Below are 25,906 nucleotides of genomic sequence, written 5' to 3' on the forward strand. Positions count from 1 at the left end.
TTCATTCTTTACAAACAGGTGTAGATTTTGTAAAAAATTCCTACAAAATATAAATTTTTTGAATTTTTTTCGAAAAAATTCCAAAAACTTAGCTTCCCCCCACCACCCCCATAAAAAAATAAATATATATATATATATGCCCGAGGAGAGTCACATATAGCAAAACATATGCAAAAAGGGGTGGGGCAGGGGTAAAAAGTTGGCCTTAAAATAAATGATGCTACATCAAAATAAACCGATACCTAAAATAATAAAAAAAAATATATATAAAAACACATAGTTGAAATTTTGTGTTTCTACAACATACAACAGCCGTTTCATTATCTTGAATGACGTTGTAGTACTATCAAGCGGAGGTAACGGTAAGTCCTTATTTTTAAAGATCTGGAAATTTTGGAGCGGTTTCGTTATTTAACTAGGTATACACAAAAAAAAAAAAATCCTAAAAAGGCAAATAAAGATTGTTCCTAAGACTTACCAAGCTTCATTAGGTATGAGCTCAGAGGACTACAGTCTTGATATTTTTTTAAGTTCGGTTAACTGTTTTAAACTTTTATAAAATATGTAACACCAAACACAAAAAACTTAATCTCAGACCGAGTCTTACCACTAGTATATAACTTACATGATAAGTTACTCTGTTACCTTACACACACGAAAATATAGAGTGCATTTTGTTATAAGCTGTCTATTTTTTGCTGATTTTCCCATAATCAGTGTTTTGAACGTTGATTGATGAATTAGAACTGTATCTTGTTAAGTTGTGAACACTTCCCAACAATTATTGAATAATTATTCCATATGTGGGGTAACTTTATCACTATATCATTGTCCTTATGGAAATGGAGTGTAAGTATTTATCTAAAAGAATACGTAGCAAAATAATTTTTAAACTATAAGGGATCAAAAATAAATTTTATTCCGGTTCTTTTAGAAAATGAGCATAAGTATAAAATGGCTTATTTCTTTGTTTATTTATCAAAGATAATAAATTATGAAATAGCCATGACTTATCAAAGGAGACGAGGGAATCGACAGCTGACGAAAAAGTACAAAGGGTATTTTTGTATCAGCGAGGTAATGACGTGTGATACGTTTGATCCCATAATAAGTCATGGCAATCAACAGAGAGAAAGTATGCGAGAGGAGATACTAATGGGCAAAGTTGATAATATTGTAGAGAAAAACGCGTGCAAGGAGAAGGGAGAAAAAATACATATGGTATCATTGTTTAAAATACTTATGTGATTATCATCTGCCTGCTTTATTATGATTTTTGAGAGTATAACGAAAGTATTTATTAGCAAAATGTTTAATGAAGATATACCACGTATAATTGACTTCGACGTTTTTATCCGTTACAGTAGATTTTATAACGTCACACTCCATGAAATTGTAATTCATTATGAACCTTATTCTCAGAATAATAACTAATGAAACAACAAAGTAGAGTATTTTAAAATATATTTGAAGCTCCAAGTTTAAAAAAAGGGCTTTAATTAAATATAGTCTACATAATAAAAAATATAGGATCATATATTTATGTTAAATATACAAAATTAAACAATTGGAATCATATAACTAATAACAATAAATTATATATACAGAATATTGAAATAGATTGATCCAAATAATATTTTCATGTTCTGACACCGGAATCCAGTTAAATATGTCCTAACTTTAGGTTGCAAAACACAAGCGAGACGTGGAGTTTAATCAAAAAGATAATCACCCCTGTTCTTCATGTGGAAGTTGCTATATACAATTGTGCACAGGATAGATATATCTCTACCAAGGAAATCTAACTAACTATTAATAATAAAGTAAATGTCAAAATCATAAAATAAATATACTAATAAAAAAATTTTTACAAATAAATCCATCTTAAAGATTTAGAGCAAAAGCTAATTATGTAGTAATGTCCGGCGATATTACTCCTTATTAAGAGCATCAAAAAATATATTTTCCCCGTTATTTATGCTTGCATAATAACATACTATTATCATGAAGGATATATACAATTGCTAATTATAATGATACACCCAATGTAACTACCCCCGTTGTTGTGACCATTTAAGCAGTTGTTTTTGCCTTTTATGAGTTTTCTGAACACCATTTCTTGGAGCCTATCAACCATAGCTAAGCCTTAAGTGGTAAAAAAAGTAATATTTATTGACTATGTAATATTGGAAAACCTAATGATGATACCCAAGTCTTTAAGTGAAGAAACTAATGTCAGATAAACTAGTTGCGAACCATCCAAAGCTACTACTCCCGTTGTTGTGACCATTTAAGCACTTGTTTTTGCCATTTAACGAGTTGTGTACCATAATTCTTGATAATTTTGGCTAAAATAGAATCATATTTTATGATTAGATTTTTAAGAAAAATGATTACTTATTGTTAGATGGTACAAAATTCGGAGTTCCATTTCGTAATTTGGTGTGGATGACTCTAAACATGCTGAAAATTATCTTAACTTCACAATTTACAATGGGGGTATTTCTATAAATGACATCAGTACCAACATCCTCATTAATTTAATGATGGTTCCTCCGGAAGGGATAGGTTTACCCGTGTATTTCTCCATAATTTTTTTGAACGTAGAATGATTAGCAATGGATAAGGTTATATTACATGTAAGAAGCATCTTTGTGAGATCAAAGTTAAAGTCTGACTTAATGTATTCATCGTTAACTTGATTTTATAGATGAATATTGATACTCTTGTTATGAGATGAGGATAATGAGTGGCGTGTAATTCTAGACAGGGCACATTTATGTCGACAAATCCGACAAACCATCTGTTTCTCATGCGGTAAGTATTTTCCAAATTCCTAGGCCTCCATTTTCAGAAATCAAGACAGAAGGCAACGTTATTTTAGGCATTTTATTCAGTTCTCTATCAACCATCACCATCTAATATTATATTAATATTGAATAATAATGGCGGGACTGATAACGTTCTTGATTGATAGACGATGATATATATTATTTGATCAATGATGTCATAACTCATAAGTATTTCTTCTCTTCTCATCACACGCTTTTCTATTCTTACCAAAATTATCACACTTGCTGATGGGTAAACGACTCTAGGGAAAGAGTGGTCAAAGATAAAATAAACAATTCAATCTAAAACATAGAAAATAATATGTTCCTAAGTTGGGGGGGAACGAGGTTGACCTTATTCTTCTCTTTTCACTAGTGGAGGGGAGGGCTCACTCCTTCACTCCCGCCCCACTAGCTTCTTGCCTAGCTGGAGGAATATGTAGGAGCTTCTAATTTCAAGCCAATCAGAATTGAGAACTACTCAAGTGTCCACTCTTTGCCCAGGGTCCTTTATTGATGGATATTCTTATTTTCTTACTTTATTGATAGATATATTATTATAAATGAGAATAGATTGCAGTCAATTTATGGATTAATTCCAAATTAATAATAATATTGTACAATACAATTAGACACGGGATTTTTTTTTATAAAAGTTGAAGAACATTATCAATATTCATTATTTTTTTTCCCACCGTTCAATTTTTGAATCATTTTTTGCTCTTTAGTTTTCATTTTATTAGAGATTCTTTTTATATCTAAAAAAATATTATCATTTAATTTAAACACTAATTGTTTTGCCTTGCCAAATTCGACCAAAATATAAAACGATCAAAATGATGTTTTTCGTCACATTCAATGTCAAAAAAAATTCCAGGAAGTATAATTCCTCTGCTATTATTTTTAAAATATTAAGGTTGTTTAAAATATTATTATGAATTTTTTATTTTATTTTTTCTAGATATAATTTTCTGAACGTAGACCTGTTGTTTTTAATTTCTGAAAATATTGAATAACAAAACATTCACACTAAGAAAAGTAAGAATAACGGATACTTTTTTTAGGCTTTACCCCATCAATGGATATTAATTTAATTTATGCAGGTGCATTACACCATTTTTTACAAATACTAAATATGGAAATATTTTTATATGTTAGTGTCAATTAATACACTAATAATTATTTTTTATTACAGTTTTGGCACATCGTAAGAGTTTAGTATAATCAGTAACTTATTTATTTGAGACCCTAAATCCTGTCGAATGTGATATTCAAATATGATGACAAGCGATTTATTAATTATGTTAATGATTTTCGACTCATTAACGTTTGAAATATGTCAAATGAAATTCATATTTTATAATATAATTCTACTAAAATTATAAAATCACTATTATATTATTAATTTATTAACATATTTATAACATGAGGGTTTCCACGAACTATTTATTTATATATATATTTAACAGGAGAGTATAATATGTTTTGTGGTTTTGCTGATAAAAATGTCTATAAGAGAGGACCCTGCTTCCATGCTCCAAGATCGTTTTCTACTTTTTTTCCACTGACAAAAAGAGACTCACAAGTAATATTTTAATCGGAAGCAAGAAGGAAGTGTCTAGAATTATAAGAATAACACACCCTTATAAATGGAATCAGTGTAATAGATATGAGTTTTTTTTTATAAATAACATTTAAGGACTCAAATCTGTAAAATAGTTTTCAGAGAATATGAGGAGGGTTCCCTGAGCATCAAGGAACCCTTATAATTGCTATTATACACCTCAGCCAATGGGTTGTGCATGTGAATCACTGGTCGAAGAGGTGGATCATTGGCCACCATCACCCCTTCATTGAGCATTGAGAATCCCTTTTAATAGTCGATTATAATCCTAGGACCAGGAGTTGTGCAAGTGAACATTTGCATGGAAATCCCCATCACTCACAATCTCAGAAATCCTATGAGACATTCTTTTGATGTGGCAACGTGACAACAAGACAAATAAGTTGGCTTATGGACAGTGGTTTGTTCATAATGTCAAGTTCCATGTATTGATCCTGGAAAAATAGATCCCCACTGCATCTTGGCTGTTGCGGTCCATGTAGCAAAGAACGGATATTATTGATTAGGGACAAAAAAATGATTTCTTAAAACAGCTCCATGTAAGAAAGCAGTTTGAGCCTTGCAAGGAGTCATTTCTCAGTGTTGATGAAGTTCCCAGAGAGAAGGAAGTTACATTGCGACTGACTGCGTCAATTCTGCCAGATGGAAATGAACAAGGCATTGAGATGTGCCATTGCACAAACTCAAACAAATAATTTCATCGGCAAAAAAAAGCAAATTTGTAATAGCAAATACCATAATAGCACAACATGCAGCAAAACTAGCTTATTTGGTGAATATGTTTATGTTTAGAATATATTTAGGTAAAATTAGTTATTTTAAGTATGTTCAAAACGATGATTTTTTTAAAATTATTACATTTTATGCTGAAAAGTATAGTTAAAAATATTTTCTGTTAAAATCTATTTTGAACAAACTAATAATATTTATATGAAATATATTACTGGGTAGTTCGAATATTATGAAATAGGATCAACAATTATAATGTAAATTTTTATTAGATCTTTACTTGTTGCTGAAATCATCCTGATATACCCAAATTTTATCACGTCCATTCAAATTGCTCGCCTTTTTGGTCTTACATTTTAGTATGAAAAAACAAGTGAATCTTTGGTTGCAGAGGAGTTGCATACCGGTCATAAACCACCACCAAAGTTACACATACCTTCACAGAGACCACTAAGTATAATACCAAAAAAAGTTCAAAAGTTCTACGAATGACAACCCTCCTTTTCGACTAATGTTCACTTGCCCCACCCATTAGTTGGGGTGTATTATAGGATATTGAAAGGGCTCTTTAATGCTCAAGGAAGCTTTGACAGTGGGTCCACTTTTTGACCCTGCAATTATTTTGCACAACCCGTGGGTATCAAAAGAGGTCTTTGAGGGCTAAGGGAAGTGGTGGGTAATGATCCCCTTTTTGGAGCAGTAGTTCATTTGTACAACCGGGTGGTATAATAATATACTAGCAGGAGAAAGGGTTTGCTCCCTCTTATGGACCAGCTGTTCACTTGCACAACATGGTGGTCTAGGTATATTTTGCAAAATAGAGTTGAGTCTCTCGTGACAATTTCTTATCATATGATAGTTTGATTATGTGAACACTATATCTATCTATTTCAATGAAAATATATCAATGTATCATAATCAAATCCTTAACGACCAAATTGTTTAGCAAATAATTGTTTAATAATCAAAATAGCCACAATCAATTTTCCTCACTATGCAAATGAAGAAAACATGAAAATTGACCACTGTATTGGAAATTTTATAATTTGATCTGGCATTTTGTACAATACCTGCTTTGATGGGAATTTAGTACATTGCCCACTCTGACGTGCATTTTGCACATTAACGGTAGCACATACATACACATTACGTAGACACTTAATTATTATTGATTAAATTTAATACGCTTTAAGAAAAGTTTTGTGTTATAAGTTTGTTGTAAGACCATAGGGGCATGTTGCACGAACCATCAGCATCAGTGATTGCATTGATGTTTTTGGGTTCGTAATCGTAAGTCATTAGTTTTTGTCAGAGTTTCGTTAATGTCATAATATAATCTTCATTAGACATCGTCATTGTTTCGTCGTAGTTATCTTTTATTTCGTCGTTTTTGTCAAGAGAAAAAGTTTCGTAAACGAAATAATTTTGTCCCGTCAGGGTTGACAAAGTTAACACTGGATATTATTGGTCATGGCAATTTGAAACAAATGGATTTACTTGTCTAGAGATTAACTGATTTTTGGACTTTTTTTTTTTTTTTTTGATGAAAGGTTGGATGGTACAAGTAAGTTACGATGTGTTAAATGTATCTATGGTCTTGCAATAAATATCACATTATTTACAAAAAATTTATAAAGACATATTACACTGACCGGCAATAAAAATCAAATTAAAGGAGCTTTATGAGTACAAAAGTGAAGTCAGGAATATGCTAAGCATTAAATAACACTTTCGTAAATCTATTTATATTGTATACACTTTTAAATAATCTACGAGTAAACATGTTTCATATTTGCGTATAAACAATTAATGTTTGTATACTCATATATTTCATATGTGTAGATATACATTTCTATTATGTGTACTTATATTAAATGTATGCCATTCAGGATAATTATATTGAGTAACAATAAAATGTACAGTTTTATATAGACCACGATGGAGTAAGGTTCATGAATCGTACTCTTTTAGATCACTATATGGTGCAATCAGAGGAATAATATTAAATAAGAAGAATATTAAAGAGGATCAAGATAGACCCTTGGATTAGTTAGAAAGCGAATAGGTGTCAAATCCAGAGAAGGCTGCCATGTTATCCATTGTGAAAAGATCTCAAGAGCCCTGGAGTATATCATTTGAGGCACAATCTGAAAACTTGAAGAAAATATTACAATGAAGAAAATTCGTACACACATATAATAAATTGGAATCTAATAGCTGTAAGAAATACTTTTGTTAATTGTAACGAACAAATCGAAGAAGTATTTATTTTTTTTGGAAGAATTCTTTCAAAATAATATGAAAAAAGTAGATCATATGACATTAATAGAAAGAAACCTCTTCGAAATACAATTTTGAGTAGATACGTATTAGGAAATACATTCTAACAATTCTATGGACCCTTTTGAACAGCGTAATATATACAAATATTCAAAGAACTTATTCAACCAAATGAGAAGAATAGTAAATATTCAGACTTTCTGAAATTGATTGAGACTAGAATTAATTACGTGAAATTAATTCATTTAATGAAAAGGACAAGAGAAAAACCGATTCCAATATTTTGGACGTATTTTTCGCCCAGTTTCCTTAACAAAGTAATTAAGGTGGATAAGATTCCAGTGAATACTACGAAAACATTGAGGGAAGTTATACGAAATGAGAGCACATATCTAAGAGATAAACAGTAAATTGCAGCAGAAAGTTACAAATTAGTAACATGGAAGGAAGCTAGTTTAGAAAATTTTCATGAATTATATTGCTAATTTAAGATATTTGCGGAGGAAGTAGAAATTTATGAGATGAAATCATAGGATATTAGGCCACTCTTGTTACATGTGGAGTCAAGGACAAAGCTTTTAAAAAACGCTTAACAATAAAATTTGAAACAGACAATTATCTTGTGCAGAAAAATGGAAATTGTTAATTAAAATAAGGAAAGTTTAAATGATTATTTATGAAATGATATTAACAGAGTTTCAAAGGTAGACAAAAATGGAAGTGGATTTGAAAAAAAAAGAGGAAGTCAGAATCTAGAAAAGTCATGGATGAGTTAAGGAAAATTATTATGTAGAAACTGTGGTTTCAAAGTACATCAATATGGAATAAAATATCCTTCTATAGAAATGGAATTAAGGAAGTGTAGGAAGAGAGGTCATTAAGCGAAAGTATGCCGATGCAAGAGCATTAGTTAAGTATAACTTGTCAATTCTTTTTGTGAGCTCAATAGACTTCCTATTGATATGCTAAACCTAAGTGGAGAATAAATTGGTAATGAAATTGTTATTTGTGCTAATGATGGTATAGCTTCTATCGAAGTTTTGCAAGTTTGTAAACATTTAGATTTGCCATTAACCCATATGCTAGCCCCAAGATTGTCGGAGTAAATGGCTCAGGATTGGAGGTTATAAAGAGTATGGAACTCATATTTAGACTTTGTAATCGCCAAGGTAAAAAAGTGGTCTGTTATGTGAAGATTATTGGTCATGAGGATATATTTATGGTACTAAGAAAACTGCCCATAGAAAATTGCCACGGAGGAAAATTGCCGGTTAGTAAATTGCCCGGGATAAAATTACCCGTATTTTATTTAAACTTCATGATGAATAATAACACATTATAAATTCCCTTGATATTATTTATGACAAATATATGAGCATATTTGTTTTCTCCATACCCAAAGGCAGTACCTTTAAGTGTGAGTAATATTACTGCTATAGAGTTTTCTTGCAATTTTTTTAAATTCAATCCAATCTTCTAAGAAATGAATCGATATCAACAACACTACCACTGTACTACGGGTAGTGTTGTAACAAACCACAGTCAATTCATCCAAAACACAAACCCTTTTAACACCAAAAAATAGTTCCAAACACTCGGATTACCCGGGGTACGCACGGGGTATCCCTGGATTTGTAACAAATTCCGCCAATTCATGCAGTACATCCAATGAATCCCTCTAACACCAAAATATCAGTTTGCAAACTGAAAAAAGATAATCAATATTTCTAGGCCATTTAACTCTTTTTTCTTATGGATGCTTCTAATACATTATTTGTATTTCAATAATCATATCAATAATAGTGTTTCTTCAATTTTGAAATGGTACACTTAATTTTTTTATTACTTTTTTGTTTATCTCTTTTGAAAGGTTAGAGTACCTAACGTATTTCTGTTGGGAATAATTTATGTAATCCTGTGAGTAAATGGTAAATAAAATATAATTTTAATAATTATAAATTTTTGCATAAAATAATACAATCACTTTTTCAACACCTAAAATTGATGCAAATCATCTGATAAATCTTCTAAAAATAGAATTAATATAAATATAATATTAAGAAATTTTATAAAGTTTTCTAATTTATCATGAAGTTTGAAGAAAATACCGACATTTTTCCTCCATGATAATTTTTTTCAGGGCAGTTTTCCGTGCACGTACCAGGCCGTGCAAAATTATTTACCGATAATGTAAATATACTTTTTAAGAGGTTTTGTGGCAACCAATCTGATTGTTTCGTATTTTTTACTGTTAAAATAAACAAAAATCCTTCCTGTGAGAGCGTAACAACTTCCACACGTGAGACCATGTCCAATCAGGAAACAAAGAGGATCGAAATTGCAGACCTCCTTCGAGCGGGAGTGCCTCATAACAACATTAAGGAACAGGTTGGGGCCTCGTTGAAGACAATTTACAACGTTTACAAGCGCTTTGAGGCTGGGTGTGATCTCAAGCATTCCCCTGGGGCTAGCAGGAAGCCCACTGTCTCAACAAGACAAGTAAAGGCAGTGTTCAAGAGGAGTCCCAACAGGTCCATTGCCGACATGGCCAGAAAGATGGGAACGTCAAGATCAACTGTTTCAAGGGCATTGAAAAGGGCTGGAGGAAAGTTCCTTGAGGCGTATTGAACGCCCTCTGCTAACTGAACGTAACAAGAAGTCAGACTTGAGCGTGCCAAGAAAATCTTGAATGATATCAAGAGCTCATCTGGACGCATCATCATTTCTTCAGATGAGAAAACTTTTAGGGTCGATCCTGTTTTTAACAGGCAAAATGACCGTGTTGTTAGCTTTGGAGGTGTGCAAGATAAGCACCGCTATGTGGCAACAACAGAGCACCCTGCTTCGGTGATGATGTTGGGTCTTGTGGCCTCCAACGGGAAGGCCACGAAGCCGGTATGGTTCCCCACTGGCTACAAATTAACAGTGGAGGATTATGTGAAGATTCTGGCGTCCAAGGTCCTTCTGTGGATCAAATCCATAGTCGGCAACTCTCCTTGGGGTTTTCAACAAGACTACTGGCCCCCTCAGAGCCCAGATCTGAACCCACTAGACTTCCCTATCTAGGCGCACGTGGAGACCAAGGCCTGCAAAAAACGACACAAGAACATAAATGCCTTAAAGGCTGCTGTCAAGAAGGCCTAGGCCTCCATGGACGCCGATTACATCCAGCAAGTCTGTGGCAGCTTCAGACGTCGCCTGACCAGTGTCATTGAGTCAAATGGTGGCTACATTGATTAAATTTGATCACAAACTATATTATTATTCTAAAAATGTATGAATAAATTGTTTCTAAGTCATTTAAAATGTCATTATTGTGCGCGATATGTTCTGAACAAAAATCGGTAAATAATTCTGCACGGCCCGGTATCTATCAATATGTGTGCATGAAATTGGGAATTATACAACCAGATTTTCCTAGACCATTAATGCAAGAATTGATTTACCAATCTTTAGCAAATGCAAGTATTAAATGTAATAAAACCTCACCTAAAGTCCTTATTATTCTTAAAGCAATGTTATAGCTGAAGCAACTTTGAAAAATATGAAGAAATTACCTGATAATTGCGGCACTCAAACATTCAATTTTTATGAATTTTGTGACGGTTTTTATAATCGTAATACACCTCATCAGTGTGGATAATCAACAAATTGAGTCGTTTATTGCCAAAATTTAAGATCCGACATTTCTACCCTCAATTATACTATGAAGAAACTATTAGACATAAAGAAGCATTGAATACAGAAATAAATCAATAAATATAGGACACAAGGAATTGACGCTATCCTTATTTAACCAAGCTTTGAATTAAAAGAAGAAGTGAATTTCATCACTGCTTGGAAAAGTCAAATTTATTTGAGATGGAGATAAGGTTACAATTCGTTTACTTTTCCAGAGTCATTTAAAAGTGTCAAAATTCATAACTTTTTCTCCTGAATGAGTTAGTTCTGGATAGTAAAATGAAATTATATTAACTAATAGAAAAATAATCAATCATTTATATTATAGATATAAAAACTGATTATGTTATTATTAAAATATTGCTTCTCCCAAACGATACTTATAACTCTCAAAATCAATATCTTAAAAAAATGACTAAAATTTTTGATATTTTTTGAGAATAGTCTTTCTTTATTGTATTGCAAAATTATATTGCAAATTTTTTGACTATACTTTTTTATGCCCAAGAAAAAGGCTGCTTTTGAAACAATTTTGGGCAGGGCTTACCCTTTCTATAAAATGGAATATAATAATAATTTTCCAAGAATTGTCATGAAATACAATACTTATTGAACAAAGAAAAACTTAAACTTAATAAGAAAACTTTGGTTTTCTCCTTAGTTATATTATCCACTGAATAATGGTAAACAACTTTATTTTGGTAATTGAGTTGTTTATTGTGTTTTAATATATTTAAAACACTATGACAACGAATGTAATATTTTAATATATTAGATCTTCATCTCTATATGCTTTTGTTCTTGTTTGTTATAATGATTAAACTAGTTCATGTAGTTGACTGGTTCTAGACAATTACAGGGAAATTTCTTCCTTTTATAATCCAAAATTGTACTTTCTTTTATATTTGAAGATTTGACACAAGAAGGTAAAAAACTCAAATAACAATATTAATTGTACAAATTCTATGAATCGTACATTAGTTTTTGACAAAAACTAATGTACGCATAAAATTGGACAATCGAATATGAAGGAAACATTTAATGAAGTAAGAGAAAAAACCATTAATAAATTGCGTATTTATAATATTCGTGACGTATATTTTTGGATTACATATGTATAAATTCATTTCCCAGATGGCATTCAGATTAATTATGAGCTAAGAAAAATATAGGCTAAATATGTCAGAATTCGTTGTATCACACTATGGAAGGGAGTTATGACTGCCAATCTATGTATATCGTATTAGATTGGTGGTCAAAATCACCTTCCATGGTGTAATACAATGAATTCCGATATATTTATTATTTTTTCCAATCATGAAGCAGTGTAAAGCTGTTTTTTTTGTTTTTTTTGGAAATAACATAAGTAGCGTCAACCTTAGCACAATAACTCACAAACTATAGAAAAGATTGTCATAAAATTTAGGCAGCTGTATTTTGAAGGTTTGTACTTACTGAAAATGAGGTGAACATAAAAAAATAGCCCCATCTATGAGTGAAACCCAGTACTTTTTAATTCAAACTTTTGTCCCAATAAGCTACAAACGCGAATAACAATGTATAGGGATAGTCAAAAATTGGGTTTTTTTTTCGTTGAAGTGTCTGAATCGGATCAATACTCCCGATTCCACTCATACCTATGCAAATTTTATGTTTATAAATCAAACAAAAAAATATTTTATTTATTTTATTATTTTTATATGGTCAACCAATAAAATTAGATAACGATCATGATAAAGACTTAACTAGCTTTAAGTCTAAGGGCCCTATATATTGTTTTTTATTTATTTATGAGACTTTATTAATTTAACAAATAAGAAGTGCAATTATAAAAACAGTGTATAACAAAATTCAGATTCATGTTCTCGCCTGAAAGAATCATATAGATGGAAATCAAAGTTAATAACGATTCATCAATAACATTACAAAATTTCAAAGATACATAATAATATTCAAATCTCACACATTTTGCCTAAGATTTTTTTTTTTTTTTTGAAAAACAATTTTATTTAGTTTTTATGTTGTAAATTTGCTTAAGAACTCAGTGTATGATAACTTTGTATTAAACATTTTTGTATAACGAGAAGATTTTGTAATGGATAATTCCATGTCATGTCATCCGACCCTCACAGATTTGGATGATTTTTGGTACGTTATCTCAAATTCATGCGTCACTGTCAAAATATTTACCTAAATACCTATTAGCATTAATTGAAAATTTAATTTAATTATTTTATATGATATTGCTAACTATAGCTCAAAGTCTAAAGGGATTTAGTTGTTTTAATCTCCAGCAATTTACGTGGGACTTAGAATCAAATGACTTCATTAATAACTTTTTTAATTACTTTGTTTGAGACCCTGCACACAGTGCTGTGTTTTATCTCTATGGTATATCTTCTTTGGTTTATATAAAAAAAATTTGTTATCCTGTTAGTAAATAATAAAAGCTATAAGATTTAAGATTTTTTTAATTTTATTTATGAAGAAAGAATGCATTTTAAATTATAGGCTGGACATAAAGATGAGGAATCAAAAAGTGTTTAGAAATACTTTTGTCACTTTCAATAATAAAAAAATAATTAATAAACCTTGTAAACAAGACCCAATATGGCCTCCTTCATTACCAATGACAGCCTTTACACGTCGCAGGAAGGCATTACAGGAGTTGTTGATAAACTACTCAGACCAACTGTCGTATACAGCCACAATGGCAGCCTTCAGTGAGTCCACATTTGGGTTTGGCTTGTTTCCCTCGGTATAAGTACATGACACAGAATGTCCAGCAGGTTCAAATCTGGTGTGGAAGGGGACAACATTTCTTTGTCTCTTGAGACTAATCTTACCTTCATGACCAGAAGGTGGCATGTGGGTCCTCGTGTATGATCACAATACCATCTCCCCCCTTACAGCCCTCCTGATGGTTTTATGGAGAAGTTGTTGGTGAGGAGTTTTATCGATTTGATGGATTCCCACTTGATCTTCTTGACCAATCTGGACATGAACTCCAGATCCCTCTTTATATTGTGTCCTCCACTTCCTTTTCTCCTGGAGAGGTTTTCTACGTCATTTTTATCTTGGCCACTTGGAAAACCATCACCAACAAAAAATAACACTTGGGGAATTGTCTCTGCGTCAGTCTTAGTGCCGAGAAGGCTGTATAAAGAGTAGTGATCTCTATCCAGACTGCAAACAATATCAATAAGTCCATTCCAGCTCATCCAACCAAGAGGAACAAAAACTTCTTTAACAATAATTTGGCTGACTTCTGGACTGCCTCCATGTGGATCCCTCCATCCTTTACCTCGACCCTCTGGAATTTACAGTATGGGGTGCCTTGGAAAAGAATGACTGCAATGCCCCTAATTCAATTGGGGATTTGCTTCGAGCTGCCATATTTATTTTTTGCTGCTGCAAGTTTTGGGTCCTAACTCAGTATACCAAATACCATCAAAGATGTTGGTGCAAAAATCTTTATGCAATCTCATATGAAATTATTCGAAAGAAATTATTTGTTATTATTAAAACAATGATATCATAATTAAAAATAAATATATTTTCTGCAAATACGTGTCTAGGTTTTGTTTAAATAAATTGATTCCACTTAGAGGTGTATGAGTAGATTTTTTTATAGGATATCAACACGTATGCTTTATTTACTACTCAGAAAATATATGATCCTCTTTATTTTATAGATTAACTTTTTCATGATATTTGTCAGTGAATAACTACTTAATTGAAAATATATCATTTGGTGATAATAAAGAGATCTCAATTATTTTTACCTTCAACATATGTGTACGAACGAAGACATACAAAAATATCATTTTTATTTAAAGTAGTATTCAATTGTTAAACGGAATACTGAATAACAAATATGATTTTTAAATTTTCTACAAAAGGGAAAAGCGAATTTCTATTAATAATTGAACATCACAATTACCAATGCTACCAAAGAAAGTAAAATCAACCAATTCCCATAAATAGAATGATGAAATGATATTCCTCCATTGCATAGATCATCTGAGCAAAGACACATGTCCCCTGTAATTTCCCCTATTCCAGGAACTAATTTTTTTATAAAGTAGTAAAATGTTGTACTTAACACTAGAATGGCCAATGAGTCATATTTGACACCATCATAATTTCAAACTTGTTAGAAATATACATGTAAATAAACAGCTACAATTATGTATAAAGATTTGTTTGTGTTTTTTTTACAATTAGTTGCTTAGAAAACCATTTGCATCCCATTAAAAAATTGTTTTTTAATTGCTCGGTGTCATTTTTGAAGCCATTGCCATATAAGGTATGGAATAATCATGATCATTCTAGTGTTTAAGAACTCCATGTACTTGAAATTGTTGAGGTTGAACATCCATCAGCTTCCTTTTGAGAGCTAAATAGCGAAGACCAAGGACATCCACGGAAAGTTACGGATTTTCCATGACTCGACCCACTGATCTGTAAATAAGTAACAAAAAAAGGAGAATTAAACTGAGAGGTTTTGTAAATGTTGAAGGAATGGAGGAGTATTACTTTTAAACATTGGGATCCGAATAGACAATTGGTCTTGTATTCATCTGTAGTTTCAAAATCCTTACACTTTGTACAAGAGTAGCAATCAATTCTTCCGTATATTTCTCCACAGAGTAAAAGTATTAGACACAGGATGGATATTAGTGACTTCATTGCTCTATATTTTGGTATGTGTCGACTTATTTAACAACTCTGTGCTGTAGCTAATTGTTGTTGTTACTCTTACGATAGGATAAGGCTTCCTTTTTTGATAAACGGCTAGAAATATATGTATGTATATATATATTTTTAATTATACATTCCATTTTTTTTACAAGGGGGCATGAGGCAACTTAAGCAATATATTATCTGCAAGAATACAACGTATTTCAGAAGCATCTAAAAAAACTTCCAAAAAATTTAATATTTGAAATTTATTTCCAAAAAAATTCATTCTTTGAGAATAACTGTTAGCTTCAATTTTTTTCTGAAAAATTTAATATTTGAAATTATTTGTAAACAGCTATGGACTTTTAATTTTTTTTTTCCAAAAACTTTCATTTATAAGAATAACAGTGTACTTTTGATTTTTTTTTAAATTTAATATTTGAATTTTTCTTTCAAAAAATTAAATTTTGGTGTAAAACAGTGAATTTTTGAAATTTTTTCAACAAAATTTATATTCCATATGCCAGAATACCTTCCCAGCCAAAAAAAAATAAATATATATTTTCATGTGAACACCCTGTTTGTAGTTTAGGGGCATAATATATATCAAAGAAAAGAAAAATTATTCCTTTGTCAATTTATTTTTCTTACGCTCCAAATACCATTTTGAATTTACAAATAACAAACAATACAATAATTCAAAGAGTTGCATTATTTTTCCTCAAGACAGATCCACTCTCTAATATAAATAACAATGTTTCTCCCTCATTGAGTTAATTCAGCCCTTTCAAAAACAGACCAACGGCACAACTAACTAATATATTTTTCTATATAAAATACCTCTTCAAAATATAAAAGAATCATCAAAATGGTGTAATTTGATAGTACTTCTATTTTTCAATATTAAAACTAACTTAATATATATCAGTAACTTTAATTTTGGCTATGCCCACCTCAAAAGTCATGTTGCTTTATTGTTGACGTTTTTTCAAAAACGGTGCAAACTAGTTAAAATTTTTAAAAGTATGACTACTACATTGTACATAACTTTCTATTACTTTCAATGCCATACATTACCATTTGAGAAGATCCAATGATAATTGGTATATTTAGCTAATTTATACTTTGGAAAATATAACTATTATTAGTTTGCATATGTTTGATGTAAATAGTCAAATTTGAAAAGGTCCAATATATATATTATATGGTATACATATAAATATGTACCAAATAAATGAATAAATACAGAAACTTTTATTAATATTTTTATTTCCGAAATACAATCAATTCAAAATACAAAAATTATAGATTGATAAAAAGATTTCAATTCTCTGAAATAAGGAAAATTATAATTAATTAATATTTCAAAGTCAAGACCGTCGGCCGACTACCTTAGCAGTTAGCTCCACAATTTCCATAATCCTTAGCTTCATTAGAAGGATAAAGAGTAGTTGCGCACCATTTAACACCACCGTTGTCTACAGCAGTGCAAGAATTGTATGAGACTCCACTGTAAATGAATGGGAACTTGCATGTAACATCTTCATTGGTCTTGCATTCTGAATTTAAATAAATGTTTTAACAATTTTGATTTTCAAAAACTCTAATTATTATCTTACCCTTGTTGTTAACAGCTTGATCCTCTCCTTTAAAAATATTTTAAGAAGGATTTATTAGTTTGAATATATTTTCTCAAATGCAAGTAATAGAAAAGAATTACCTTTACAGTCACTTTTGCATACTCCATAATCCTTGGCTTCATTTGTTTCGGTGTAGCGAGTAGTGGCACACCAGTTGGTACCAGGCCAATCCTTGGAAGTACATGTTGTATATGTAACACCAGCGTAGACAAATGGGAAAACACAAGCTATTTCATCCTTAGTGTTACAGGCTAAAATGAATCAATTTCATTAAGCATAAAAACTATGAATATATATAAAAAATATGTTTCTTACAGTCAAAGGCGGTAGTAGTGACTTGGGCTGCCTTAACTAAAGAGATTTGAATCATTTTATAACCATAATTTTTAAATAATATCTTTTAAATTACTTACCAGGGCAGTCACTTTTACAAGTACCATAGTCTTTAGCTTCACCGGAACCATGAAGAGAGGTAGCACACCAGTTGACGCCAAAGTTATCCTGGGTGGTACAATGAGAATAAGAAGCACCAGAGTATAAGAATGGGAAAACGCATTGGATGTTGTCAGTTGTTTCGCAGTCTAGAAATTAAATCAAGAATTATAGAGTTTAGTTTGGTTATATAATAGCTTTTTATCTTACTGTCAGATGGCTTTTGTGTGGTTACTACATTGGTATCTCCTGAATAAAAAAAAGGTAGATAATTTTCAGAATTACATAATCTATAGACTATCACACCTGGGCAGTTTGAAGCACAATTTCCGTAGTTTCTAGCTTCACCTGTCTCGTGGAGACTAGTAGCGCACCAGTCAACTCCATTATTTTGAGCTGATGTACATGTTTGATAAGTCACACCGCTGTACATGAATGGAAAAGTACAGGCTACACCATTCGTTGTCTTGCACTCTGCATACAAAATAACAATATGAATACCTTTCTGGTAGTGATCAAAAATAGTAATGGAATTGTAGCTAAGATCAATTCATTAAAATTTGCGTACAGCCTATTCTTGTCTACACAATAATTATTTCTGAAAATTACCATTGGCAACCGATGTGACAACACTGGGCGTTGTCCTTGTTTTAACGGGACGGGTGTTCTTTGGGTCAGCAACTGTGAAATATAAAAGTATTTTATAAATTAGAGGCTTAATTTTATATTGATTTATAATATTCTTTAATGATAGCAATAGTTTGATTATGAAAGAAAAAAACAACAGGATTGAGTTTTTTTTTTTAAATATCCAGACTCAACATTTGAGTAAAAATAACTGGGAAATATACTTACAGGTTGAACCAATGCACAAGAGGACGATAAGACAAGTAGTTTTCATGTTTGTTCTTTCTCAACTGATGATTTCAAAAAGCTCTCAGGTCCATTTATATATCATCAACTAGTCTCTATAAAATGCTCTTTAGAACATCAAATATTTCATCTCTGCTTTTTTTCTTTCTATCTATCCAATTGTGGCTGTGATAGTATGTATGTGTGACTGATTAGTAATTTAATTGTAAACGTGGATTCTTAACAAATCTATTTTTATCATGATAGCTGATCAAATAGATGGAAGCAAAAAGACAATTAAAAAAAAGAAGACTATTTCTACAGTTGTCCATCGGCCTTGGATAATGATTTGTTCAGGACTTTGTCAGAGAATTAAAAAATATAAACAAGTTAAAAGATATTTCATTTCATTCGTCAAAAAATCATTATACGACTTACCGACATGTTTCGAGTTGACTCACAATATTTAATTCTAGAAGTAAATACAGAGAAAGTTTTCATGTAACATCAGGATTCTTGATGTTGGCCATTTTGGGTGGTAAACAGCCAAGTTTTATAACAGTAAAACCCCTTTTTTCGTTAATCTTAAGGAAAATAAACTATTGGATGCCATTATGGGACTGACAAATAAAAGGTTTTAACTCTTACCATACATCAAAAATCTACTCCTTTAGTAATTAAGAAAAAATATTTGAAATGTTTTATTGTATTTCAGACCTTAATATGTATTAAAAATATGTTTTTGTATCTTTATATGTACAATCTTATTTCCATATAGTAAACAAAAAATTAAATAATATAATCAAAAGAATAAAAATTTTATATTAAATTATCCTACTTTTCTCGTCTGTAATCGATGAGAAAAAAATTATGTACAAATTTAAACATTCTTGCTTATTTTCAGTAGATATTACTTTGATTTAACTCAAATATGACTATTTATTAGAGGCATCAAGTATTACTCAAATAAAGTATTAAGTTTTCTTTCTTAAATGATAATTATTTGTCATTTAATGAAGTCTTATCAAGATTTATTGGAAATATGTTCATTTCATGTAATAAAATATCAACATTAAGGTCATTAGCATTTACTTAAAATATAATGCAATTGATGACGTCAGTGAAAATGTACTAGTTAAAGGTAATAAAATATTTTATTTAATTTGACGTATATGTAAATATAAAGAGTAAAGTTAGTCTTGATTGATATAAATTAGATGAAGGACTTATACTCTACTCCTACATGGCAGATACAGAAATGTTTTTTTTAAAGTAATATATTTTATTATTTTACCAAAGTGGGTAACTTTTATTGTTAAAATTTAAAATTGTAGGCACAGAATCAGTCAACTTTTGAAATAATATGTAATCAAAAATTGTCTCAGAGTTGGGTTGTAAGTCCTGCTACTGTAAGTCCAAGTTCATTATATAGCTCAGTTCGAGTCCTCTAGGCTTTTCTTGAGTCAATGTAAAGTAACTATTCAGTACAAGTTTAGTTTTGAGTCTTATTTTTAGAGTCCTAGTCAAGACTTAAATCTTCGATTGGGAGGTCAAGTTGAGCTGTATATCTTTAAAATATGAATGTTGAGTCGAAAGTCTCGAGTCCAAGTCCCCTCATCTAATAATATTTAGTAACTTTACCTTTGTTTTACATAAACAGATGGGGTGAGTGAGCACCAAAATTATCTTGTTCACGAATCAATGAAAGCTGAAAGTATCATATGGCATTTTTTTACATAACATAAGCACACAGTCAAATATTTCATAGACATATGTAGGTATTTTGGTCAATAATAGGCTTGTATGGACATTTCTGTGATGAATTAAGATACTCAAGAATATTTACTGAAGTTGACAAACTTTATTTGAGTTGTAGACTTAATTTGTTCTCGATACGGGTTTTTTATTACGTAGTGGGTGTGATGCTAAAATATGAACAACAGATTATTGGAAAATTGAAAGGTTCTGGTGAGTTTTTCAGAGACGGACAAAAATAAAGTTAGGCATGTTGAATATTTCATAATGCTACTTGGAGAAATTTCTTTTGTGTATCTTTTTTTCAGTTATCAAGAAAATGACGTCTTACCGTGATACTCACGTGAAGTTCTGCGAACTTCTTGATGCATTAAATATAATATGAAGAATCACTTCCTCCCTTAGGTTCGCGCTAACTTATCGCATCATAATGTGACACTGCAACTTCTGACACTGCCAAAGCTGCTCAAAGATAGTCGAGCAATAACATCAACTTCTGGCCAGAATAAATATAACACCCGGTTCATCCTATGCCAACTCTTTGGGCTACTCCTTCTGGTTGCCTGTAGAGTCCTGTGTCATAACTTTTATCCATGGAAGGGCACTGTAATGAACACTTGGCAGAAATGTCGAAATAATGCATAATAAATATGTGCCAATCCTTCAGGAAGAGTCTTGAGGCCATCATGGACGACAGATGGGGCTACATCGAAGATTAGAGAACACAATATAGCTGTAGAGATGGTCTCAAAAAAAAAAATTTACATGTTTATTGGCTAAAGAAAAATATATCCTTAATGTAAAAACTATTGATTGTGCAGATTTCAAGGCTGCACTTGGTAGAGTCTATCAATTTATAATTATTCCATTATAACCATGAATATTACGACTGAAAACGCAATTATGACGTCTCGAAATCATTAATCAGTATTATTTATTTATTATTTTAACTGATTCGTCAAAGAATACAAGTGAGGTAATCAAGAATTAATTTTGAGTTAAGTCATTGTAGCTTGCTTTTATTGTACCAAGCTACTACATATATGAATAATACCTATGAGTAATGGGGGAAAAAAAAATCCATAGATGACCAATGTTTTAACAACGGGTTATTTTGTTAATTGATAACAAGAGTCTTGGTTTTGAGTAACTCATTGAAGTATTATTTCCTTAACGTGATTGACTCTTTTGTGAGTAGCAGGCTTTCAAGCAGATTTAAAGTTACATTATATAAAACTTATGTATTTTAAATTAATAATACATAATTGGAGATGTATCCTGGTTGTAAATTACTGTGCAAAAAAACAAAAACAAAAAAAAAACAGAAGTTACTTATTTTTATCTAGATCGATATTTAGCTTTTCAAAAGTTGTTGTATGACGTCCGTTTTCAATCAAAAAGGTATTAATAAAAGTGATCAATGTTTGTATATATAAATTTTTATATTAATTACCTCTCTCTTACTCGTATAACTTTTTTATTGTCTTTTTGTATAATTTATATTCCTTTTAGAAATCCCAAGTTTCAATCACACTATATTTTCATATAAAAATTATATTTTAGAACATTCATTTGTGTCTTGTAATCCAAAACTTTTTAGAATCCCACTGACTCTCATATGAATAATTTAAAAACACAAATGTTTGCATAACAAATTAATCGTGCATGTATTTCAAATCAGTCTTATATATTTATTAAAACAAATACAGAGAACAATTCTTTGAATTAAAATGCTTCACAAAATATACATAATGAGGCATAGAATCATATTTAAAATAAATAAATATATAATAAATGAAGGTTAATAAATTAAGGGTAATAAATTGTTGAAGAATGCTCCAGAGTTAAACCTCTATAAATTAAAAAGCAGAAAAAATAATGGTATAAATAACATATACATATTTTTAGTTTTATAAAATCTTACTAGGGCATGAATCGGAGCAAGCTTCCCATTCGACAGTTTCTCCATTGATATTGACAGTGGTTGCACACCATGCTTCTCCTAAATTATCTTTTCCAGTACAACCTTCAAACTTTTCTCCACAGTAGAAAAAGGGAAGGATGCAAGGGATTCCAGTAACGGTGGTGCATTGTTTAGTGGGGGGCTTAGGATTGGAAACTATGTACATAAATGAAAAATCAGGATTTTGTTTAACAAAGCAGTTTCGCTCATTAATTATGTAAGGAGTAAATCATTTTTACCTGGACAGTTTGATCCACAAAATCCAAAATCTTTAACAAATCCATGAGAGTCTGTAGATGTAGCACACCAAAGTCTACTATCATCCACATCAGTACAGCCATCATATATTGACCCTCCGTATCTAAATGGGAATAGACAATTCGATCCACTTAAAGATTTACAGCCTAGAAGTTAATGTGATTTAAGATTTATCTGTGTTAAATTTAGGGTTTCAATTTTATTCCGTCTATAAAAATGTTTGCTTGAATGATATACTTACCTCTAACTGGAGGTTTTGTAGTAGGACCAACTAAGCAAATTGTATATTATTATATATTCAATTAATTTAATCTTAATACGACTTACTCGTAATTGGGCAATCGACATTACAGTTTCCATAAGAATTGACGTTTCCGTCTATGGTTAAAGTGTTTGCACACCAAGGCACTCCATGGTTGCCAATGGTAGTACAAGTGTTATAGATAATTCCATTATATTTGAAAGGGAAAATACATTTTTCTCCATTGGAAGATTGGCAACCTTTATGACAATCAAGATAGTCAGTTATTCACGAATCTTTGGTATATATATACTTATATGCCTATTTTATTTTAATGATATGCTTACCGGGAATTGGAGGTTTTGTAGTAGGAGTAACTAAGGAAATTGTAATTATTAAATAATTCTCTAATTGAATTTTGATATGAGACTTACTCGTAATTGGGCAATTGACATTACAGTTTCCATAAGAATTGACGTTTCCGTCAATGGTTAAAGAGGTCGCACACCAGGGCACTCCATGGTTGCCAATGGTAGTACAAGTGTTATATGTAATTCCATTATACTTGAAAGGGAACACACATTTTTGTCCATTGGAAGATTGGCAAACTGTATGACAATCAAGTTACTTAGTTAATCATGAAGATTGAATATATATATTTACATATACATCCCAAAAGCATTACTTACTATCACAAAACGAGTTGCAATTTCCATAATTTAAAACTATATTATTCTTATCAACAGAGGTGGCACACCAATGGACACCATTATTTCCAATATCAGTACATGTATTATAGATAACTTCAGAGTAAATAAACGGAAAAATACATTTTGGACCATGCCTAGTTCTGCATTCTGTTTGAGAAACATTCATGAGGGGCAATAGTTAACAAATAAGAGATAATAAATAAGTTACCCGGCTTTGGAGTAGTTGTTGTTATTGGTGGTAGTGCAGTTGTTGGTGGTAGTACAGTTGTTGGTGGTCGCTGTGTAGTTGTTGTTGGTGGCTGTTTAGTTGTTTTTAGAGGTTGTGTAGTTGTTGGTGGTGGTGCTTGACTGGTTTTAGTTGGTAGAGAGGGTGTTGTTGGTGCTTGGCTGGTTTTAGTTGGAAGAGAGGGTGTTGTTGGTGCTTGACTGGCTTTAGTTGGTGGAGATGGTGTTGTTGGAGCTTGACTAGTTTTAGTTGGCGGAGATGGTGTTGTTGGTGCTCGACTGGTTTTAGTTGGTGGAGATGGCGTTGTTGGTAACTTTGTTGTTGGTGGCTGTGTTGTAGGCAGCTGTGTTGTTGGTGGTTGTGTTGTAGGTTGTTGTGTTGTTGGTAGCTGTGTTGTAGGTGGCTGTGTTGTTGGTGGCTGTGTTGTAGGTGGCTGTGTTGTTGGTGGCTGTGTTGTTGGTGGCTTTGTTGTTGGTGCTTGACTGCTTTTAGTTGGTGGAGAAGGTGTTGTTGGTGCTGGACTGGTTTTAGTTGGGGGAGGGGATGTTGTTGGTACTTGACTTGTTTTAGTTGGCGGAGATGGTGTCGTTAGTGCTTGACTGGTTTTAGTTGGTGGGGATGTTGTTGTTGGTAGAGATGGCGTTGTTGGTGGAGATTGTGTTGTCTGTGGAGATGGTGTTGTTGGTGGAGATTGTGTTGTCTGTGGAGATGGCGTTGTTGTTGAAGCTTGACTAGTTTTAGTTGGTGGGGATTGCGTTGTTGGTGGAGATGGTGTTGTTAGTAGAGATGGCGTTGTTGGTAGAGAGGTCGTTTTTGGTGCTTGACTGCTTTTAGTTGGTGGAGATGGTGTTGTTGGAGCTTGACTAGTTTTTGTTGGTGAAGATGGTGTTGTTGGGGCTTCACTGGTTTTAGTTGTTAGGGAGGGTGTTGTTGGGCCTTGACTTGTTTTAATTGGTGGAGATGGTGTTGTTTGTGCTTGACTTGTTTTAATTGGTGGAGATGGTGTTGTTTGTGCTTGACTGGTTTTAGTTGGTGAAGATGGTGTTGTTGGTAGAGAGGTCGTTTTTGGTGCTTGACTGACCGTAGTTGGTGGAGATGGTGTTGTTGGAGCTTGACTAGTTTTAGTTGCTGGAGATGGCGTTGTTGGAGCTTGACTAGTTTTAGTTGGTGGCGATGGTGTTGTTGGTGCTTGACTGGTTTTAGTTGGAGGAGAGGGTGTTGTTGTTGCTTGACTGGTTTTAGTTGGTGGAAAGGGTGTTGTTGGTGGTTGACTGGTTTTAGTTGGTGGAGAGGGTGTTGTTGGTGCTTGACTGGTTTTAGTTGGTGGAAAGGGTGTTGTTGGTGCTTGACTGGTTTTAGTTGGTGGAAAGGGTGTTGTAATTTGGCTTGTTGTTATAGATGGAGCTTGTGTTTTTGTCACAATTGTATTTTGCTTAGATTCTGTGGTTGATTTTGTAGGAGGAGGTTGTGTTGTTTTTGTTGAAGGAACTGGAGCTGTTATTGACGCAGTGGTTGTTTTCTTAATTTCTTGGGTGATTTTTGTAGCAGGAGGTGGTGTTGTTTTTGTTAGTGCTTGGGCTTAAATAAATTTGTAAAATATAGCCAATTTTTTAAATATATTGAATAAGTGTAATATAGAAAAACAATTCCTTTAATGCTACTTTATATTATTTAAACAATTTAAAATTGTTTTAAATGTAGACTTACACTCTACTCCAATTCTAGAGGATAGAATATCCAGAAAAACTATCAAAAGTAAATACTTTATTTCCATGTTGACTTTCCAAAGTTGATTTTGTTTGTGAATTCTAGTTTTCCTTTGCGGAAAGAAGTAAACTTATTTTCTAAACCAGATGCTACTTTTAGAAATGTATCTTTTAAAGATAAGAACATGATTATATCAAGGATTTTATTTTTCCTTTATATGACCCTAATTATTCTAATTGTGCTCTAGTTTAAATAAAAATCAAATCAGTTCAGTTAAATACTGAGTCATAA

The 25,906-nt window shown here is 31.8% G+C and overlaps 2 protein-coding genes and 2 long non-coding RNA genes across 4 annotated transcripts; all 4 read right to left on the reverse strand.

Moving 5' to 3' along the window:
- Nucleotides 1-1,625: 1,625 nt before the first annotated feature.
- LOC139905775 (uncharacterized) lies at nucleotides 1,626-2,672 on the reverse strand. The gene is made up of 3 exons (XR_011780823.1): nucleotides 2,398-2,672; nucleotides 2,209-2,348; nucleotides 1,626-2,145 (listed from the first exon to the last, which is right to left on the reverse strand). It is a non-coding gene; the product is annotated as an uncharacterized lncRNA (long non-coding RNA).
- Nucleotides 2,673-13,603: 10,931 nt separating this feature from the next.
- On the reverse strand, nucleotides 13,604-16,686 carry LOC121120729 (uncharacterized). Its single transcript, XR_011780737.1, has 4 exons — nucleotides 16,672-16,686; nucleotides 15,685-15,942; nucleotides 15,501-15,609; nucleotides 13,604-15,213 (listed from the first exon to the last, which is right to left on the reverse strand). It is a non-coding gene; the product is annotated as an uncharacterized lncRNA (long non-coding RNA).
- A 397-nt stretch (nucleotides 16,687-17,083) lies between these two features.
- Nucleotides 17,084-18,932, reverse strand: LOC121120327 (matrix metalloproteinase-9). The gene is made up of 10 exons (XM_040715176.2): nucleotides 18,759-18,932; nucleotides 18,513-18,584; nucleotides 18,210-18,377; nucleotides 18,114-18,152; nucleotides 17,885-18,052; nucleotides 17,787-17,822; nucleotides 17,552-17,722; nucleotides 17,451-17,477; nucleotides 17,223-17,390; nucleotides 17,084-17,162 (listed from the first exon to the last, which is right to left on the reverse strand). Exons 1-9 carry the CDS (start codon nucleotides 18,802-18,804, stop codon nucleotides 17,224-17,226), a joined length of 894 nt encoding a protein of 297 aa, XP_040571110.1. The 5' UTR covers nucleotides 18,805-18,932; the 3' UTR covers nucleotides 17,084-17,162; nucleotide 17,223.
- Nucleotides 18,933-22,152: 3,220 nt separating this feature from the next.
- Nucleotides 22,153-25,700, reverse strand: LOC121120508 (uncharacterized). The gene is made up of 10 exons (XM_040715395.2): nucleotides 25,616-25,700; nucleotides 23,891-25,486; nucleotides 23,662-23,829; nucleotides 23,407-23,580; nucleotides 23,320-23,349; nucleotides 23,059-23,232; nucleotides 22,973-23,002; nucleotides 22,713-22,877; nucleotides 22,435-22,629; nucleotides 22,153-22,362 (listed from the first exon to the last, which is right to left on the reverse strand). The coding sequence occupies exons 1-10, from the start codon at nucleotides 25,680-25,682 to the stop codon at nucleotides 22,355-22,357; spliced, it is 2,607 nt and encodes an 868-aa protein (XP_040571329.1). The 5' UTR covers nucleotides 25,683-25,700; the 3' UTR covers nucleotides 22,153-22,354.
- Nucleotides 25,701-25,906: the final 206 nt, after the last annotated feature.

The sequence above is a fragment of the Lepeophtheirus salmonis genome, chromosome 6 (assembly GCF_016086655.4).
Source record: "Lepeophtheirus salmonis chromosome 6, UVic_Lsal_1.4, whole genome shotgun sequence".
NCBI classification, from domain to species: domain Eukaryota; kingdom Metazoa; phylum Arthropoda; class Copepoda; order Siphonostomatoida; family Caligidae; genus Lepeophtheirus; species Lepeophtheirus salmonis.

Bases quoted from the DNA above. Each gene is read 5' to 3' on its own strand.
- LOC121120327 (XM_040715176.2), bottom strand. From the start codon at position 18,804: ATGAAAACTACTTGTCTTATCGTCCTCTTGTGCATTGGTTCAACCT. The intron at 18,153-18,209 runs GTGTGATAGTCT...TTTTTTATTCAG, and splicing joins TTGTGCTTCAAACTGCCCAG to GAGATACCAATGTAGTAACC. The intron at 17,823-17,884 runs GTAAGTAATTTA...AAATCTCTTTAG, and splicing joins TTGTAAAAGTGACTGCCCTG to TTAAGGCAGCCCAAGTCACT.
- LOC121120508 (XM_040715395.2), bottom strand. From the start codon at position 25,682: ATGGAAATAAAGTATTTACTTTTGATAGTTTTTCTGGATATTCTATCC. The intron at 25,487-25,615 runs GTAAGTCTACAT...AATTTATTTAAG, and splicing joins CTCTAGAATTGGAGTAGAGT to CCCAAGCACTAACAAAAACA. The intron at 23,581-23,661 runs GTAAGTAATGCT...ATTGTCATACAG, and splicing joins TTGCAACTCGTTTTGTGATA to TTTGCCAATCTTCCAATGGA.